At 41.6% G+C, this 21,521-nt stretch overlaps 1 protein-coding gene across 2 annotated transcripts in view; it reads right to left on the bottom strand.

Annotated features, from left to right (window-relative positions):
* The window catches only part of DGLUCY (D-glutamate cyclase), a 142,462-nt gene that overhangs the window by 84,821 nt on the left and 36,120 nt on the right, over window positions 1–21,521 (bottom strand). For both annotated transcript variants that reach the window (XM_036736801.1, XM_036736800.1), the window contains exons 2-5: window positions 13,908–14,061; window positions 7,389–7,587; window positions 4,051–4,201; window positions 371–493 (exon numbers count right to left, since the gene is read on the bottom strand). In XM_036736801.1, coding sequence (XP_036592696.1) covers window positions 371–493; window positions 4,051–4,201; window positions 7,389–7,496 — 382 coding nt within the window. In that variant the 5' untranslated portion in view covers window positions 7,497–7,587; window positions 13,908–14,061. The remainder of the gene's footprint in view (window positions 1–370; window positions 494–4,050; window positions 4,202–7,388; window positions 7,588–13,907; window positions 14,062–21,521) is intronic.

Here is a 21,521-nt window from a genome sequence, read left to right as displayed (position 1 = left end):
TCTGAAAATGACTGCAGTGAAATTAAAAGGGACAAAATAATTAGTGTTTCCTCACTGTTCCTTGTGCTTGTCCAATGCTCAGTGCAGAAAGACTGGCTCCCATCTCTGCTGCCTTTCTCTGTAGTGATGTGGGCTGTACCAAGCCTTAGAAGAATTCCCTAGAATGGAAACCCAATACTGGGAGAGGAGAGAGCGCTAATTTTTAAGTGATAAAATACAGAGATTAATTCCAGGGGAGCTGGCTGTGGGTGGCATGACACCACTCTTTGCTCTTAAATTCAGTGTTAAACCTAACAAAGACCATGGGCATTAATTCATCCAGATTACATCACCTGCTCTGAAAAAGAAGTCATAATGAGAGTATACTCACTGCAGCTTCTAACAGCTTCTAGGCTTGTCACCTCTGAGGCCCAAAACACTGGGACATCTCCTGGCCGAAGCGTCATTGGTTCCCCGTATTCTGGTTTGGAACAATCTTCGATTCCCAACAGGTCTAGAGAGGGCAGATGGAGAGAGGTGATATATCATACAGACAGACATACCTCTGAGCTGGTGCAACTGAAATGAAGAAACATGTCGATGTAGACATATATGTCAAGAGATTGAGGAGTCTTACACTTACACACACACACACACACACACACACACACACACACACACACACCAGGAGCTTTTCACATAGGGTTGTGGTTTTTTCTTTAAAACATCTTTTGGGATGAGAGAAGGAAGGAGGGAAGGAAGAAATAAAGGAGGAAATAAGGAAGACATAAGGAAGAAAATAAGGAAGAGAGAGAGGAAATAAGGAAGAAATGAAGGAAGGAACAAAAGAAGGAACGAAGGAAAGAAGGAAGGTAGGAAGGAAGGAAGGAAGAAAGGAAGGAAGGGAGGGAGGAAGGAAGCATTTATTAAGTATCTACTATGTGCCAGGCAGATTGTCATTCTTCATTCTCTAAGAGGACCAAAATGACTTCACCATGTTAGAGTCAAGTATCAGTGTGTCTGAGTGGCTGATGAGACCAACATGAGCTTAGAATGCTCTAGCACAGGTCGGGCACAAATAGTTCATGTGAACACTTGGGGTGGATTCTCTAAATTTGTGCATCTCATGTTTCTTTTGAGCTACTTCAGTTCTGCTTTGCCTCTTTTTATATCCCCAATGTTTCACACAGTGCCTGGCACATAGGAGGTGCTTAATAAATATTTACTGGTTGATTATTTAAGGCCATATCTGATCTTCCTGATTCCAGGCCCAACACGCTATCCACTGCACCAGTAAGTTTCCCATATAAGAGATTTATTTTCTTTACTTTGCTTCCTTGGTTAGAACATAGGACTAGCAAAGTCCAGGCTATAAGTTCAGTCCTCATACTGACCAGTTAATAGTACAAATCAAAATTGCTTCCTAGCCATCAACTTGGATATAAGGAGGACAGGGTCAGAGAGTGTGAATCACTCAATGTACACTCATTCCCATTTGTAGAAATATGACAACTGATATGTTCTACTGATATCAGCCAGGGTCATCAGTTTTGCATAAAAAGGTAGTATGTCATTCTTGTATGTGTTTTTAACAAAATACAAAGGCAGTATTGCCTAGTGATTAGAGATCCAGGCTTGGCATCAGGAAGACTCCTACATATGGCACTTACTAGTTATGTGATCATGGGCAAGTGGCCCCAGGCAACTAAGACTATAAGTTATAGATGAGTCATTGATTTACATTGGTGGATGGAATTTATACACCAAGAATCCTCTACAGTAGAGAAATCACAGAAATCAACTCCCCCACCCCACCCCAATGTTTGTTTCAATGGAGTGTTATCCAACTTCCTTTCCAGAATTTTGCATTATTGGGTGAACTAAATCACACAGGGAACACACTCATCCCACGCTCAGGCCAGATCTTTTTCATCTGAACTCAATAGGAGCTTTATGTCTACAAAATATCACCATTCCTACTAGGGATCTTGGACTATGTTAAATGTCCAGAACAAGGGAGTTGATGGTATTCTGGCCTGGTGGGACGATTTTTAGTATACTGTGTTCTTTCCTGGGCACTACATTTTTGGGAAAACATTGACAAGCTGGAGAAGTCCTTTCTTAACCCTCCCCCCAACTTCTAGCACCTTCCCTCCCTCCCTCTTCTTTCTTTTCTCCCTCCCTCAATACCACTTTGTATTCGACTTTTGAATTTTTCCTATATATTTTTATTCTGTAGCTACTTACATATGCAAATGTTGCTTTGAAATATAAGAGCAATGGATTATTGTTTCATTTCAATCCCATAAGAACAGGGATAGTTTCATTTTGTTTTTGGTCTTTTGTTTTGAATCTCCAGCAGCCTCTAGCATAGTGCTTGGCACATGGCAGGCATTTAATATTTGCCTGCCTGCCTGCCTGCCTGCCTACCTGCCTGATGGATTGATTGAAGTACAAAGGAGAACTACCAGGATGAGTCTAAAAGTATGCTGGAAGAGGATGGGCTGAAGAAACTGGGGATGTTTAGCCTGGATATGAGAAAAATTCTAGGAGGGGTGGGGGAGAGGGAGATGATAACTCTTACAGTATTTGAAAGGCTGTCATGTTAGAAGAGCTATTAGACTTGCAGAATTAGGAATAATGAGTGAGTAGGAGGTACAGAAGGACAGATTGGGGCTTGATAGAAAGATAGCTTAACAATCAGTGCTATCCAAATGGAGAATGGGCGGGAGAGTGAGTTGCCTATTAGAGTGTGTGTGGGGGTGATAGGGGTCTTCAAATTGGTTGGTTGTTGTCCTTCCTTCTCGAAGACGACCAAAATGGCATCACTATGCTAGAGTCAAGTTTTGGTGCATCCGACTGTGGCTGATCAGATCGATATGAGCTCAGAATGCTCTACCATAAATCAGGCACAAATAGTCTGTGCGAACATTTGAGATAGATACTCTAAATGTGCACGTCCTGCGTTTCCTTGTGCTGTTTTAATTCTGCTTGGCTTATAGGGCACAGCACCTTCTCTAATGTGGGCACACCAGGCTGGGTGGTCTTCTGCCAGTGTCTCCTGTGATTCTTTTCCAGCCGGGGTCTTCAAATAGAGACTGGACGACCACTTGTCAGGGATAGAGAGAGTATCTTTTTCAGGTACAATTAGATTAGGTGACTTGATGTTCGTGTTCTGATTTTCCAAAGAGGGAGATGGGAAGTGGGTTATTGGAGTCACAGACTTACAGGACCTCAGCCTACCTTCAAGAAGAATGGGGCCCCGATAAAGTTCAATGCTAAATTCTGCAAAGGTCTTTCAGGTTCCTTTGTCAACCTGTCAGTCAGTCAAGACGCACCTGTTAAGGGCTTACTCAGGGCCAGGCTCTACGCTAGGCACTGGGGATCCAAAGAAATGTAAAAGACCATCCCTGACCGCAAGAAGCTTACAGACTAATAGGGAAGATAACATTCAAAAAAACTATTGCTGACAAGATATTGCTCTTGTTCAGTTTCCTTTGTTGTTCAATCATTTGTCAGTTGTATCTGACTTTTCATGAGGACTAAGAATCATTTTGTTGCTACTTCGTCCTTTTAGTCACGTCAGACCCTTTGTGACCCCATTTGGAGTTGTCTTGGCAAAGATACTGGAGTGGTTTGCCATTTCCTTCTCCAGGTCATTTTACAGATGAGGAAACTGAGACAAATAGGGTGAAGTGACTTGCCCAGGATCACCCAGCTAGTAAGTGTCTGAGGGCAGATCTGAACTCAGGAAAATGAATCCCCTTGACTCCCAAGCCCAGCACCCTATGCACTATGGTGCCACCTAGATATAGATAAACTGAGGAGAATCAGCAGAGGGAATTCTCAAGGGAGGGAATCAGGAAAGGCTTCTTGCGGAGGTAGAATTTTAGCTGAGACTTGAAGGAAGCTGGGGGAGTTAGGGAGAGAATTCCAGGCTAGCTTTGACCTATATTCCCCATCCTAGAAGTACAGTGGAGGGCCACACTCCTCTTGAGTGCTTCTTCTACACAGTCTCATGCTGGGGCAGCAGAATACTTGGGCAGTGGGGACACATGTTAAGTCACTGACCTGGGCAGCCAATGTGAATGGGCATTCCTTGCACCCCTTTGCTTAGGTAAATGTCACGTAGAATGGCCTCCAGTTTGTCCTTAGGAATAGGCGTCATGGTAACCACTAGAGGGCAGCAAAAGCTACCAACAGTGGAGCAAGGAACGGCTGTCTAGCAAAGTATAGCACAGGAATGTGAAGTTAGTGGAAATTCAGGCTGTCTTTTTAAAGCTCCCCTCCCTTTTTTTTTTTGTACCATTATCATTACCCACTCACTTCCCCCATAAAGAAAATAAAAAGCCCTTCCTTATAACAAATAAATATAGTCAAGCAAAATCTTTTTAAAATTCAAGGTAATGCAATTTAAAGGGTCATTATAAGACAACCTCTGAAGTCCCTTGCAGATCTCAGATCCTGGAAGGACAGGCATAGGGGCTGGACCTCTGATTTTGGGGTGTGCCTTACTGAAACACAGAGGTAGAAGGGAACCCCTAGATGAGAAAACTCTCTTTACCAATTCAATATATTTTTATTTATTTCATTAAAATTTCCCAATTCTGCATACATTTTTTAAACATTTTTCTTTTTTTTAAATAATATTTTATTTATTTATTAAACATTCTTAAAAAGTTTTGAGTTCCAAATTCTATCCGTCCCTCCCCTCTCCCACCTCTCGAGAAGGCAAGCGATATGATATTGATTATACGTGGGAAGTCACACAAAACATAGTTCCCTCTTCTCCGATGCAAGCGAGCATCTTCTCATGAATTTAGAGTTTTAGTTTGCCTAGGGGATCGCTGGGGCAGCCAGGTGGTGCAGTGGATAGCGCACTGGGCCTGGAGTCAGGAAGATGTGAGTTCAAATCTGGCCACAGACACTGACTAGCTGTGTGACCCTGGGCAAGTCACTTAACCCTGTTTACCTCAGGTGCCCCTTCTGTAAAATTAGCCAGAGAAGATGGCGAACCAGTCCAGGATCTTTGCCAAGAAAACAGACGGACACAACTGAAATGACTGAATGACAACAAAGAGCATGAGAAGTTAAATGATTTGCCTGCGATCACATAACCCATCTTGTCAGAGGCAGAACTTGAACCCAGGTCTTCCTGGCTTTGAAGCTAGCTTTCTCTCTTCTACGACACACGGAGCAAAAGAGACATCGCAGTATAGTAGATGTAGAGCTGACCTTTGAGGCTGGGTTCAAATCCTGCCTCTGTCATATATCAGCTGTGTGACCTTGGGCGAGGAATGTGACTTCTCAGCAAGTTGTTGCAGACATGTTTTGGTAGAAGCTCTTCTCCGGGAACTCCCTACATATAAGAAATTATGGGTCTAGTTTAAAAAACAAGGCTAAAGAATCCCAGGGAGATTTATCTTGCCTTCGATGACTGGATCTTTCCATTGAAAGGGTTTTGGCATCTTGGTTTTTTTAGTGATTTTTTTTGGAGGGGGGAAGGCAGGGAAATTGGGGTTAAGCGACTCGCCCAAGGTCACACAGCTAGTACGTGCGTCAAGCGTCTGAGGCCGCATTTGAACTCAGGTCCTCCTGACTCCGGGGCCGGTGCTCTACTCACTGCGCCCCCTAGCAGCCCACCTTCATTTAGATTTGATGTGGGGTGGGTTTCTCTTAACCTAAGAGAGACCCTGTTGTTGTCATTCAGTTACTTCAGTCGTGTCTGACTCTTTGTGACCCCATTTGGGCTTTTCTCGGCAGAGATACCAGAGGGGTTCGCCGCGTCCTTCTCCGGCTCATTTTACAGATGAGGAAACCGAGGCAGACAGGGTGAAGTGACTCGCCCAAGGTCACACAGCTAGACAGTGTCTGAGGCTTGATTTGAACTCAGGAAGACGAGTCTTCCTGACTCCAGGCTTGGGCTCTATCCACCGCACCACCAGACTTCTATGGTATCATTGCTGTTATTCTTGCAAAGGCATGCCGCTGACTAGAAGGAGGACCAGGTTATAGACGATCCCAAATATTTTACCATGGTCATAAAAGACGACTCAAGGTTCATCCTTCACCTACTAAAGACTGACACATAAATCTGTTTCTAGTTATGGAATCATTGGGATGGACAGAGTGCCGGACTAGAAGCCGTGACTCATCTGTAATCAACCAATCAAAAAGCATTTATTAAGCACCTACTGTACGCCAAACACTGTGATAAGGCAAAAAGGGTCCCTACCCTCTAGGATCTCATGTTCCAGTGGGGCAAACAACATGTAAATAATTTTTGTTTTTTTGTCATATCTAACACTTCGTGACACCATGTGGGGTTTTCTTGACAAAAATATTGGAGTGATTTCCCATTTCCTTCTCCAGGTGATTTAACAGATGAGGACATAGAGGGGGCAGCTAGGTGGCGCAGTGAGTAGAACACTGGCCCTGGAGTCAGGAGGAACTGAGTTCAAATCTGGCCTCAGACACTTGTGACGTACTTACTAGCTGTGCGACCTTGGGCAAGTCACTTAGCCCTAATTGCCCTGCCCTCCCCCCTCCAAAAAAAGAAAGCAACAAACAGATGAGGACACAGAAGCAAACAGGGTTAAGTGACTTACCTAGGGTCACACAGCTAGTAAATGTCTGAGGCTAGATTTGAACTCGGGAAAATGTGTCTTCCTGACTCGAGGCCAAGCACTCTACCCATTGCCACCCAGCTGCCCCAGTAAATAACTAGGTACATATAACATATAAAAAGAATAGATGAAGGGTAAACCCAGAGGGAAAGTCACTAGTAGCTGTGGGGACCAGAAAAAGCTTCCAATACAATACAATACACATTTATTAAGCATCTACCATGTGCCAGGCACTAGGCTAAGTGCTGAGGATAGAATTAATAAAAAGAAATACAATCCCATGGGGCGGAGGGGGAACAACACATAAAAGGAGCCAGGAAATGAAGTTGAAACCAGGCAGAGCAGCAGATGAGAAGAAGAGTGAGCTGAGAGCCTAGCTCAATTTCAACTGACTCTTGAAGGAATCCTAGGCAAACTAGGAGATGGAGGTGAGGCGGGAGAATATCCCAAGCACGAGGGACCACCGATGCAAAGGCAGATACAGGGGAGATGGAATGTGGTGTGTCAGGGAGAGCAAATAGGCTAGGGTGGCTGGAAGTGAGTAAAATGTAAGAATCAATCAATGAGCATTTATTAAGTGCCTACTATGGGCCAGACACTGTGGGATACAAACCAGGGCGACAAAAAGAGGCAAAAGACAGGCTTAACGTCTAGGGAAGACTGGAAGTGCTAACAAGGAGCCATATTAAGACAGATTTTAAATGCCAAACCAAGAACTTTAAAGTAAAGCTGTTTAGTTAAAATTTTTAAAGCCATTCAGCCATTTTCCTGCCCAGGTCCTACCTTGTATGTGCCCATGTTGCAGTGACTTTCTTTATTCCTTACTGGAATCCCCACCTTCTGCATTGCCTCTTCGGGTGAGATGTTACGGTCCAAGTAGAAAGTGACCATGTCTTTAAGCTGTTCCGAATAACCTTCTATGTTTGTCAAGTTGTCGGCGCAGGAACCAAATTCATATTTCTTGTACTGCAGACCATCATTTCTGGTGAAACCATTAGACAATTGCAGTCATGGACTGTTCTACAACTGACAATGTCCTTTCTTTCCTTGTCCTCAGGTATGGACAACTTGCCTCACACATAGTAAAATCACCTTCTCTTTTTATCTTTTTGATAAAATATGATTTTTTTTATTCTATGATTTCATTGCCTCCAGGAACTCCTGGCATAGAAACTCTCCCCACCAATGCATATCAGCAACTCCTTTATAACTTATAGTTCAGAGAATGGCCTAGAGTGACATGCCCATGGTTACATGGCTGATATGTGTCTTTGACTCAATTCTTCCTGACTCCAAAGTTGGTTCTCCATCCACTATCCCATGCAGCATCTCAGATCTTTTCATAGATTAGAACCATAGATTGACAGCTAGAAGGGACCTTAAAACTATCTAGTCTACCCCCCTCAATTTACAGGTAAGAAATTGAGTGACTGCATGATTTACTCAAGGTTACCCAGGCAGTAAGTGGCAGAGATGAGATTTGAACTCAAGTCCTCTGATAGTGAATCAATAGATGCTCAACAAGCCATCATGGCATTGGAACTCTGGAAAGGAGAATTCGAAGAACTGGTTTCTAGTTCCACCCCTGCAACTAATTAGCTATATGGCCTTTTTGGTTTATTCGTTGTTGTTGAGTCATTTTTCAGTCATTTGGGGTTTGCTTGGCAAAGACCCTGGAGTGGTATGCCATTTCTTTCTCCAGTTAATTGCACAGATGAGGAAACTGAGGCAAACAGGGTGAAGTGACTTGCCCAGGGAAATTCTTCATGAGTGTAGGCTGTGTGTCTCTTCCTTAAATCCAGAAGATCATTATATTGTACCTCATTTTCCTCATCTATAAAATAAAAGAGTTAGCCTAGATTTTGTGTGTGCCATGGACCCCTTGGGCAGTCTGGTAAAACCTATGAACCTCTTCTCAGAACAATGCTTTTAAATGCATGAAATAAAATATATAGGATTATAAAGGAAATCAATTCTACTGAACGAAGATGTACTTTTCCCTTCCAAGTTCATGGACCTTCTAGAATATATCCATCCACCCTTTGAGAGGGTCCTAGGACCCAGGTTAAGAACCCACAGGCTAGATTATCTGAAAGACCTCTTCCAACATGCTTGAACCAATTAGACCAATCAGTCTAGGCCTTCTCAGGGTAGGAGGAGGGATAACAATCTGATAAAACTGATTCTATCTGCAATAACCAGCAAATAGCTACAAGTACAAGCTCTGATTCCAAAGGAGTTTCATCAACAGTTTAGACTTATCTACTTGTGCTAGCTTGGTAACCTCAGGAGCTATGGGTCATCCTGTAGCAATATAAAATGCCTGGGAGTCTATCCAAGACAAACCCAAGGATTACATGAAGACAATTACAAAACACTTTTCACACAAATAAAGACATATCTAAACAACTAGAGAAGTATTGATTGATCATGTGTAGGCTGACACAATATAATAAATGTGCCAGTTCTACCTAAGTTAATTTACCAAAGGACCCATGATAAAAGATGCTATCCAAAACTGATGAATTTTGCATGAAGAATGAAACATATTTTTTTAAAAAAACTTTATTTTTGTTTTATTTCATTTGTGTATTCTTTCTCAAAATGGCTAACATGGAAATATGATTTACAAGACTTCACATGTATAGTCTATAGCAAATTTCTTTCCTTCTCAAAGAAAGGGGAGGAGAGGGAGGAACAGGAAGGATGGAGAGAAACTGGAACTCAAACATTTTTTTAAATGGGTGTTAAATTTTTTTACATGTAATTGGGAAAAATTTAATGAAATAAAAACAATTTTAAAAATTAAAAAAATAAACTGAACAAAATTTAAACCACAAAAAAGAACTACCGGCTATCCTGTGACTAGGGCATTAGCTAGATAGAGCTGACCTTCTGGGAGCAGGCATATGTACAGCTTCATTTCAATTAGCTGCACAAAGACGGATACCCAGCAGGTGGCAGTGAAGCTGACCAAAGAACAGACATCTCTTTGTACTTCTTATACCCAAGTAATGTAATTTGGTTTGCATGTTACTCAACAAACTCCCAAGTTAACTAAAGCGGAGCCTGGCTTATGTCTCTGATCCTTAAAGTCCTAAATCTAACATACAGCCCTTATGTTCTATGATTCTGAATATTTGTTGACTAAATGCATGAAAGAATGAACAGGCTAACAAATGAACTAAAGGCATAATTTAAATGAAGCATGAAAAGATTTAACTTTTCCTTCCTTTCTTCCCTTGACAATCTTTTCTATATTTTTACTCCATCTTTTTCCTAGGCATTAGTTCTGAAAACCCCAACATCTAGTCATTAATTATGAAAAAGGCAAGAATATTTTTTTGTTAATTATTAGCCCAGCAATTAAGACAGAACAAGTGAATAGGGCAGGCAGCAAGGTAGTACTGTACATAGCAGCCCAGAAGAGGGTACTAGTCTGCCTCCCATTCTGGCACTGTCTACATCCAGCACACGTAAGAGACAGAGGGCTTTCCACTGTTCGTATTTGAAATGACCTCATGTCTGTAATACACAGGTACTCCTAAGCTCCTTAGCTCTTTGTTGGATACAATCAAACAAGAATCTAGAAATTCCCTGGTAATCCTTTTTCCAGGCCTCCACTTTGCCAAAAACACTACCCTTAATAGTAGAGCACAGGCTGCCATTGATTATATCTTTTTTTCCTTTCTTTTTCTTTAAAAAAAATTTTTTTGATGAACTAAAATCTGCCTTCCCCTACCTTCTCCCACCAATCAAAAAAGAAAGAACAATAAAACCTTTGTAATAAATATACTGCTTCCAGCTATAGAATTGGCATTGAGTATAGACTAGTTCTATACCCTGGCAAAACTGGATTACTTGCTACCATCCCCTAATCATGCCTCACCTCCATGACTTTGCTCCCATCGTTCATTAGCCCTAGAATTCTCTACTCTTACTCAGCCCTTTGCCAATTGCATTTCTACCCATACTTTGTCTTTTTTCTTTTAATAATATTTTATTTTTTCCAATTTCATGTGAAGACAGTTTTCAATGTTCATTTTTTAGAAGAGTTTGAGTTCCAAATTTTCATCCCTCCTTCTCTTCCCTCCCATCTCCCCAAGATAGCAAGCAGTCTGATAGAGTATACGTGTGCAATCATGTTAAACATATTTCCACATTAATCATGTTGTGAAAGAAGAAACAGAACAAAAGGGAAAAACCGCAAAAGAAAAAAAGTGAAAATTGCATGCTTTGATCTGCATTCAGACTCCATAGTTCTTTCTCTGGATGTCGACAGGATTTTCCATCATAAGTCTTTCGGAATTATCTTGGTCTCCCCATACTTTGAAGCTTCCACCATGAAATCTTGATTCTCTCCCCTCCCCTACCCCCTGCATTTGGTAATAACCCTTAACCTCCAGGATACCACAAAGCCCTCTTCTTGTTAAGTCAGTGATAAGCAAATATTAAGTACTTATTATGTGCCTAAAACTTTAGTTGTTAGATATATTCAACTTTAAAGAGAATGTTTGATATAGTCTGCATTTAATAAGGGATTTCACTTATTCAAACATTAAAATTATGATAAACTCTGGCCATACAAAGAAAGGAAGAATTAGTCTCTGTCCTCGAGGAGCTTACGTTCAAATAGGGGAGACAGCATACGTACATGATATATACAAACTAGATAGAAGGTAAGCTCAGAGGGGAAGTTACTAGCATCTAGGAAGACCATGTAAGGTCTCCTGTAGGAGGTGGGGTGTGAGCCAAGTCTTCAAAGAATCCAGGGAAAGTAAGGGGTGGATGAGAGGCGGGAGATCATTCCAGGCATGGTCAGACAGCCAACGTAAAGGCAGAAAGATGGGAGAAGAGACGTGGTGTGTGAAGAATAGCAATTGGGTCAGGTTGCAGGAGTGTATGTACAGTGTGTGGAAGAGGGAGAGTCAAGTATGAGAAGCCTGAATAGAAGGGGAGAGGTTATGAGATGTCATCAATGCCAAGGAGATGAGTTCATACTTGATCCTAGAAGTAAGAGAGCTATTAGAATTTATTGATCAGGGTGCTCTGCTTTGGGAAATTCACAAATGGAGAACGGATGGAAATGGGGAGATCTCTGAGGTAGGGGGCCTATGAGTCAAGGTGAGATGCGATGAGGGTCTGTACTAAGGCTGTAGCTAGGTGAGTGGTGAGGAGATGTATACAGGAGATACTGTGAAGGTAGAAATGACCAGATATGTGGGGTGAGGAGATGAGGATGATACTGAGGTTTGGAGCCCAGGTGAATGGGAACATGATGGTTGGTGCCTTTGATGGTTAAGACTGAAGTTGGGAAGAATGGAAGTTTTTGGAGGAATATAATGAGTTCTGTTTTGGATAGATTGAGTTTAAGATGTCTCTCAGATACAAAGTTTGAAATATCCAATCAGCAATTGGTCATATGGCTCTAGAGCTCAGAAGTGAGACAAGGACTAGATACAGAGATCTAGGAATCATCTACATAGAGATGATAATTAAACCCATGGGAATCATTATATTCTATTTGGTATAATAGCTATTTGTACATGTATCATACCCCATTACTAGCCTGTAAGCTCCATGGAAGCAAGAAAATTGCCTTATCTAAGACTTATCTTAAACCTAGCACAGTTCTGGCATGCAACAGGTGTTTAATAAACATTTATGGAACTGGATTGATTCTAGAATTTTAGAGTAGGTTGCAAACTTAAAAGCCACCTAGGTCTACTCCTTTGATGAAGCCAGATGAAGCCTGACTGGTATTCATCCATCAGATCAACATTTTCAGTGCTGAGGAACCTCACTTGGCAGACCATTGCATGATTGGGCAGCCTTGGTCATTTGAGCTAAAAGAAGTCTCCCTTTAACTGAGACTCATAGGATATTAGAAATAGAAGGCATAATAGAGGTCATCTGGTCCAAGCTCCTCGTTTTATAGATAACTAATGTGGTTCTGCTTCTGCCTCCTGGGGACAAGTAGAACAAATAGAATTCCTCTTTCACATGATAACTCTCAAATATTTGAAGAAAGTTATTATATTCTCCCCCTTCCCACTTCATGTTTTCTCTTCTTCAGGATAAACATCCCCAGATTTTTTGAACATCCCTCAGATGATGGAGATTCCAGAATCTTCCCTGCCCTGGACATCCTCCTCTAGACACATTCTAATTGGATAACATTCTTCTTACTAGTACTGAGAACTGAACTTCTGGAACACCACACTTGTTACAGATTGATTGGGAAAGGCCACCTCCCTTATGGCTGCTGGTTTTGCTGTTTAGTTGATTAATCATGTCCCACTCTTCATGACCCCATTTGGGGTTCTCTTGGCACAGATACTGGAGTGGTTTGCCATTTCCTTCTCCAGCTCATTTTACAGATGAAGAACATGAAGCAATCAGGGTTAAATGACTTGCCCAGGGTCGCATAGTTTTGCAGGGTCTGAGGCCAGATTTGAACGTAGGTCCTCCTGGCTCCAGGCCCAGTGATCTATCCATTGTGCTACCTCACTGCCCTTTGTGGTAGTTACCCCTTGATAATGATCAGGCCTTTCTGTTCTCTGACAAAACTTCTGAGGCCAGAACCCTCTCCAGCCAATAGGTCAAAATTTTCTCTCTCACATTGTCCCACAGGACAATGGAGATACTGGCCAGGGGGTTCACAAAACCACAGACCATTAGCATTTGAAGGGATATTAGAGATCATCTCATGGAGGGTGGTGTAACTTTCCAAAGCTCATACAGCTATTAAGTGGCACAGAAGGAACTCAAACCCAGGTCTTTTGACTCCTAAGTCCAGCAGAAAAACACCCTGGATCTGGAGCCAGAGGGTCTGGGTTCGCATCTGCCTCTAATGCTTACTACCTATGTGACCTCAAGTAAGGCATTGAGGTCTCTGGGCTTCAGTATTATTAACAATGATAATAATGAATATTTGTATGTCACTCTAAGGTTTTCCAAGTGCTTTACAAACATAATTTCATTTTATCCTCACAACAACCCTGGGACGTCGATACTATTATTATCCACATTTTCCACTTGAGGAAACTGAGGCAAACAGGTTAAACAACTTGCCCATAGTCACATAGCTAGGAAGTTTCTGAGGCTGGATTTGAACTCAGGTGTTCCTGACTTCAAGTTTTCTCCAGTTCTAATGATACAGGCCTCTACAGCAACAGCATTCAGGGCCAACTGTGCCATCCCAGATCACATGATATAGAAGACCAGGAACAGCCTCTAAATACAATGTTCTGTGTTCACCCCTCGCCCAAACCCTCTTCTCCAGGACTCTGGCACACTCACCTGATGTCCGAGCCAGCACTCAGAGTGGGCAGCTTCCATTCACCAGGCTCACTTCTATGGAGTAGGGGCAGAGGACCACTGTTGGCCTGGCAGAACTTCTCAAAGTCATCAGCATAGGATCTGGGCAGGATCACCACACTTGCCTGTTTAGGTGCTGAGTTGTTTTTTTTTATAGAACAGAATGAATAAACATCCACATTCAATTGGTCAGTTAAGTCATCGTTTACAGCAAATCTCACAAAAGATTCTCTAAAAGCTATGACACAAACTATATGGGAAATTCACCGGTTCCAAATGTGATCAAAGGAATTTAAGAGAAGGATATTTAAAAAGTAAAGCTTCATTGAGTAGAATAGGGAGGAGGACTGGAGCTATGATTGCATTGGTTAAAGGGAACTCCTTCTATCAATCAATGCAGACTAGGTGGTTTCTGAGGTCCCTTCCAGCTCCGGAGTGATGATCCTATGCTATACTCCTCCTTCCTCTACCACATGCTGCTTCCAGGGGCAGCCTACATGATCCCAATGCATCTTCTGTGCAACTGTGATTATCACTGTTCAATCATTTTAATCATATCTGACTCTTTGTGACACCATTTGGAATCTTCTTGGCAAAGATACTAGATATAAGCAGGGGATAATAACCTGGAGTCTATGAATTTGTTTTTAAAAATGAGTAACTCTTTAATATAATTGATTACTTTCATAGGCCTATGTATTTTCTTTTATAAATTTTTTAAAAGTCTGAGGAGGGATCCATAGGCTTCACCAAACTGCTAAAGGGGTCCATGATACAAAAAGTGTTAAGAATCCTTTTCTTGAACTTGCTATTTGGTTAAAAACTGCCTGGGAAAACTGAAAAGCAGTCCGAGAGAAATTAGGCTTGCACTGACACTTTATAGCACATTCCATAACACATTCTAAATGGATATGTGACCTTAATATTAAAGATCATCCTATAAAAAATTAGAAGAGAAACAGATCATACACATCTCACAACTTTGGGTAGGCAATATATTCTTACATTTCTTTTTTTTTTTTGAAGGGGGAAGGCAGAGCAATTGAGGTTAAGTTACTTGTCCAAGGTCACACAGCTAGTAAGTGTGTCAAGTGTCTGAGACAGGATTTGAACTCACGTCCTCCTGACTCCAGGGCCGGTGCTCTACTCACTGTGCCACCTAGCTGCCCCCAGGCAATATATTCTTAACCAAACAAGGGATAGAGGCAATTACAAAAGATAAAATAGGATAACTTTAATTATACAACACTGAAAAGATTCTGCATAGACAAAATTAATGCATCTAGGATAAGAAGGGAAGCAGTTGAATGGGAAAAAAATTTAGTATCCAATTTCTCTGATAAGGGTTTGGAATCCAAAATATATAAACAATTAAAATACAATTTGACCAAACTGTGTGTGTATATATACATACATATATATGTATACACATACATGTGCATATATGCATACATAATATGTATATGTGTACTTGTATATGTGTGTATACATACACATACATAACCAAAAGCCTTCCCCAGTAAATAAATGGTCAAAAGATTTGAACAAACAGTTCACAAAGGAAGAATTGCAAACTTAACAATCACTTGAAAGAATGCTCCAAATCACTAATAAGAGAAATGCAAATCAAAACAACCCTGAAGTTTCACTCAGCAAATTGGCAAAGATGAGAATAGTCCATGTTGGAGCGTTTGTAGGAAGATAAGTATAACGGTACATTGTTGGTGGAGCTCTAAATTAGTACCACCATTTTGGAAAGCAGTTTGGATTGATGCAAATAAAGCTTTTAAATTTCTATACCCTTGACCCAGATATTCTGTTACTGAGCTTATACCCCAAAGAGGATATTAATAAGACAAAAGTCCTTCTTGTGCTTTACTACCATAAGCCTTCAAGTACCCAGGGTCAAGTTCAGGCCACAATGAGGCATCCAAGAGTAGATGATGATGATGATGATGGTGATGATGATGGTGATGGTGATGGTGAGCATTTATATCGTTGTAATGGGTTGGCCTGTGGATGTTGCTTTTGTTTTTGCCGACGGATGTTCTGTGTGCCCACATGGGTCTGTCTAGATGTGGCTCACAGAGAGACAAAAAGAGATCACTCTAGTTTCTCCTCAATAACCCTTTCCCACCAATGAGGAGAAAGTCCCGTACATGTGGCTCTTTGAGGGTTGCACAGCACTTCAAAGCACTTCAAAGCACTTTACACGTCATCTCATTGGTCCTCACTGAAACTCTCGGGGGTAGGGGCTATTATTTTCCCATTTTACAGATGAGGAAACTGAGGCAAACAAAGTAAGGGACTTACCCAGGGTCACACAGCTAGTCCACGTCTGAGGCAGGATTGACCTCAGGTCTTCCTAACTACAAGTTGAGCGTGCTCTCTGCTAAGCCACCTAGCCACCTAGCCACCTCCGTCCACTGCGGCTGGAGGCACTCTCCAGGCTGCTGTGCAATTCAGCCCCTGGCTTTTCAGAAACAAGCCCAAATGGCTGTGAAACATTGGTCTGGATTACAGAAAGAAGCTATGGAATTTCCTCCTGTGGACATGCTGGATGCTTGCACAGGCCGCCATCTGTCTGGGAGAGTCCAGGCCGGTTCCCACCTCTTAGGCCAACTCAGTATGTGGAACTCATTATCTTCAATCTGATGCTTCCCCAGCCAGTGTTACATAACATATTTTCAAAATCAGGACAGATGAGACCATCTCCATTATTTAGCTTAAGGAAGTTTACTGAATGTTCAGAACTAGCCCAGCGTGACTCCGAAAATAATTTGGTATGCCACTAAAACGAAAGTCGCCCTGGCTTTTCCTGCCTTGTATTCCCAGGCTAGGAAATAAGAACAGTAATACCAGGTCTGCCTCCCTCAGAGGCCTGTTGTGGGAACAAATATGATTTTTAAAACCATAAATCAGGGAGGTGCTATGTTTGGGAAGCTTTTTGGTTGTTGTTTCTTTTGTAATTAAACAGAGGACACTTTCCCCACCACCCCTTCTATTTTTAAGTCTCCTTTAATGGTAGTGGACAGACCCCAAGTCAGCCTTTTCATGTTAGTAATAAAAAATGAATTAAATAAAGTCCTTAAGTTGTGCCTCTTTTGAGACCCTAGGGGGAACATCAGAGAGGTGAGGGTACTTAATTTTCTAATGTAGTTCACACATTAATGGATGAGCTGAACCTCTTGGGCTTCAGGAGGCCTCAATGATTTAGTGAAAGAACTGAGATAATATCTCGAGTCCTTTTACAGATAAGAAGTCCCCTTTTCCCCCCTTTTCCCCTTTCCTTCCATCTCCTCTCTTCTCTTTCTCCTTCTCCTCTCCGCTCATTAGTTTTCTTATCTGAGCAATGAAAAGGGTTTGGCTAAATGAGTTCTACGCTCCTTCTAACTTAAAGTACACGTCTAGATGTAAGGAATAGTGGGAAACAAAATGAAAAAGGCTCATATAATGATTATTTTTTATTTTTTGAAATTAAATTTTATTTTAAATTTTAAATTCTCTCACTCCCTCCTGCCATCCTCCACTCACTGAAAAGGCAAGAAAAACAAAACCCATTACAAATATGTATAATCACATTTGCATGTTTGCAGATCAGTCATATCCCCAAAAATAATAAAGAAAAAGAGAAGGAAAAAGGATTCAAGTTGCATTCGGAGGCCATCCATCAACTAATCAATAAACAGTTATTAAGTGCCTACTATGTGCCAGGAACTGTGCTGAACAGCAAACAGCTTCCTGTCCTCTGGAATTATGGTTGGTCATGGGGGTGATCAGAATTGCTTAGTTTTTCAAACTTGATTATCCTTTCAGTACTGCTGTTATTGTAGATTTTTCTCTTGGTTCTGCTCTCTTCATTTTGCATCAGTACGTACAAGTCTTCTCAGGTTTTTTCTGAAGCCCTCCCCTTAATCATTTCTTATAGCATAACAGTGTTCCATCACATTCACATACTGTAACTTGTTCAGCCATTCCCCAATCGACGGGCATCCACTCAGTTTTCAATTCTTTGCCATCACAAAGAGCTACCATAAATATTTTTGGGTCCTTTTCCTCTTTCTTTGACCTCTTTGGGGTAAAGCAGGATCATAGTAGTGCGGCTAGATCAAAGAGTATGTATGGTTTAGTAACCATTTGGGCATAGCTCCAAAGCGCTCTCCAGAATGATTGAACTAGTTCACAGTGCCACCAACAGTGCATTAGTGTACCTGTTTTCCCATAGCCCCTCCAATCCGAGGGGTATGAGGTGATACCTCAGAGTTGCTTTAATTCGCATACAATTAAAGTCCAGAGGCAATGATGCTCCCTAATTCTTAATTCGTGCCTTTACTTAGACTCATACAATGCTAAACTTGGAAGGAACCTCAGAGAGGAGCTAGTTGGACCCCTTCATTTCAAAACTGAGGAAATCAAGGCCCAGATTGACATGTACAAAGTTGCCCAGCCAGTTTGTGGCAGAGCCCCTGGCTGTTCTCAGAACATCACACTTCACGGTGTAACCTAGGTTCTAAGCACACTCCTTAAGGGCTGCCTAAAAGGCATCTTGAACTGTGCTTAGTGGCACCTTCACGTCTGAAACTAAGTTTATTCTCTTTCTTTTGAAACCTACTCTTCCTTCTGACTTTACTATTTCTATCTTGTAGCAACACTATTAGCCCATCCTCTCATATCACACACACACAACTTGGTATATACTTTAATTCTTCTCTCTCCCCCACTTCTAATGCAACCTGTCAATTCTATCTCTGTATCAGCTCTTCTAACCATCCCCTTCTCTTTACTTCCCAGTAGAGTCCTGTTACTTCCCCAGGAGAGAGATAGGATGGGGCAGTGGAAAGGAAGACAGACTTAGCCCAGGGTTCAAATCCCCACCTAACAATATCACCATTTAATCTCTCTAAGCCTCAGCTTCCTCATCTATAAAACAGACGCCATAATATTTGCAATAATATCATAGATTTAGAGCCAAGAGACCTTTGAGAACGTCTGACCCAACGACTTTCTCTTTGCAAATGAAGAGACTGAGGCCTAGAAAGGTTAAGTAATTTACCCAAGGTCACACAGGTTGTGACAGAGCAGGAACTTGAACCCATTGCCTCTGACTCCAAGTCCAGCATTCATTTCACTGTATTTTGCAAGCCCTGACATGCTTAGTACAAGTCTTTGTTACCACTCATCTGGGCTACTGTGACGGCCTCCTCAAAAGTCTTTTCAGCTCCACACTCCTTCTCTGCCCCACCTCCCAATCTATCCTTTTACTGCTGTCAGATTAATCTTTCTTGTGCCCAAGTCTGATCAATGCCATTCCTCTGATCAAAATCCTAGCGTAGTTCCCTATTCCTTACTGAATAAAGCTCAAACTCAGCCTAGCACATAGGAACCTCATGGAGCTTCATTCTCTCATCTATAAAACTAAGGGATTGGACTAAATGATCTCAAAGGTAGCTCTTCTGGCCTAACATAAGCAGAAGACATTGGCAACATCTCTGTACCATCAGAGGTCTGAGTTACCCCAGTCATGACCCTCTCCCTCCAGGGACATGCATCTTTATATGTGTGCCTTCCACATGACTACCCTGTCCACGTACCCCCTTGGCATCTGCTCCTTTCAAAAACATTTCCCATGTCTGTGCTCTCCAAGCCTGTTCTCTGGTCACATATGTTCTCTGCATGTGTGCCCTCCTCACTGTTGAGGGATTAAAATACAGATACATACACATATATGTATATATGTGATTCGTGTGTATTGTACATGTGTGTATATATGCATACATACACACAAATATACATATGTATGAGGAGGTGAGAAATCTTTTATTGTCCATTTATTTCTTGCTTACATGCTTTTTTGTTTTGAACAAATACGTCCTGTGGCTAGCTGGTAAAACTAAACACAGGGGAACCTGTAAGGATAGTTGTAAATAGGCACCGATTGCCTCAGACCTGGGGTAGTTTTTCTGGCAGTACTCATAGTGGGTATCCCAGGTGCAATATTAACTTAGAAACACACTGGTGTTCATGGTTCATGGATGATGTAAATGGGTCTTTGGATGTTACTAGGAACTCAAGTGAGTTCTTGAAAGTAATGGCACCTCTCTGTTGTCTCCTAAACTGCGAAAGGTCAGATCTGACAAAGGCACAACATTTATCAATGGTCTGAATGGGAACTACATTATTCTCTCTCCTTCATTCAAACTGCTCATTTACTTTTCCTTTGGCAGTGTCATCTTCATAGGAAAGAATGTTCCTTTTACCAAATCTTGATGGCTCTTTCTCTTTTTTCCTTCTTAGGGGTCCCTTAAGAGGCTTAAGTAGCCCTCTGAGAGAGGAAGAAGATGGATGCCATCTATGAAATAGGGTAATTTGTTATGGGTGGGGTGGCATGATGCTAAGGTAACTCATCTTGAGGCATATATCAGGCTTGTATGATAATTTGGGATCACTTTTTTCCCCGGAGGGAAAAGTCATGATTTTATAATTTCATCATTATGGTGATTATATTTATCTCGTCTACATGTACCACAGTTAACCTAATGTTGCACCTTCCCTCAGACAAAGTTTCTGTGCCTCAAGTCATAGGATCATTGCATTTTAGAATCAGAATCTTGTCCAACCTCTTCTTCAGTCATTATTCCCTGCTACAATATCCCTAACAAGTAGTTGTCTAGACTTCTCTGGGACACTTTCAGAATTGGTGATCTCAACAGTTATTTAAAAGGTGCTTCCTTGTTCTGAGCAACAATTTCTTCCCTGCAGCTCCTGCCTAAGAGCCTTAGTTCTTCCCTCTGGGGTCAATTAATCAACCAACAAGCCTTTTATATTACATGCCTACTCTGTGTCAGGCACCGGAGATACAAACACAAAAAATGAAACAGTGTTCTGTGTAGTATGGAGACCATACATACATAGAAAATACAAGGTAATTTTGGGAGGAAGGCACTTGGAGCTGGGGTGGGGGATAATGTCTAACTTCTTACGTAACGTGATTTTAGGAAATGATGTGTCACAGTGGAAAGAATAAAGGCTTTGGAATCAGAAGAGACCTAGATTCAAATTCTGCCTCTGATCTTCACTACTTATAGTCCTATGGCCATGGAAAAGTCACTTAATTTAAATGAGAATTAAGTGAGATAACATGTAAAATGTGTGTAAGCTTTAAAACATAATTATCAGCTATTAGTTCTCTGAGATGGCATGTTAATGTTTGCCTGATGCAAGCATCATTTCAGCTATTATTCACTCCCACTCATTATACTGAAAGTAGAAGACTTTGTAATTCTCTTCAAAGCTGCACTTCGAGTGTAAAGTCTCTTTCTTCTTCTTTCTTTGGGTCTTCATCTCTCCAAGACCTAGTTCCATGCACATAAGAACTGAACCGGATTGAATTTACATTTCCCATCACTCCCCTTTATACCTTCTACTTTCCAGCCACACTAGCCTGCTTACTGCTCCTGCCACCAGGTGTCCTCTGTACATGACACTGCATCTCTCCATCTCTGTGATTACGTATGGGTTCTACTCCACGCTGGGGATGTGATCCCTCCTCACCTCCACCTCCGAGAATCTTCAACTTCATTCAAGGGTCATCTCAGC

This window comes from Trichosurus vulpecula, chromosome 8, assembly GCF_011100635.1.
Source record: "Trichosurus vulpecula isolate mTriVul1 chromosome 8, mTriVul1.pri, whole genome shotgun sequence".
In the NCBI taxonomy this organism is placed as follows: Eukaryota; Metazoa; Chordata; class Mammalia; order Diprotodontia; family Phalangeridae; genus Trichosurus; species Trichosurus vulpecula.
This window is presented reverse-complemented; position numbering and strand designations above follow the sequence as displayed.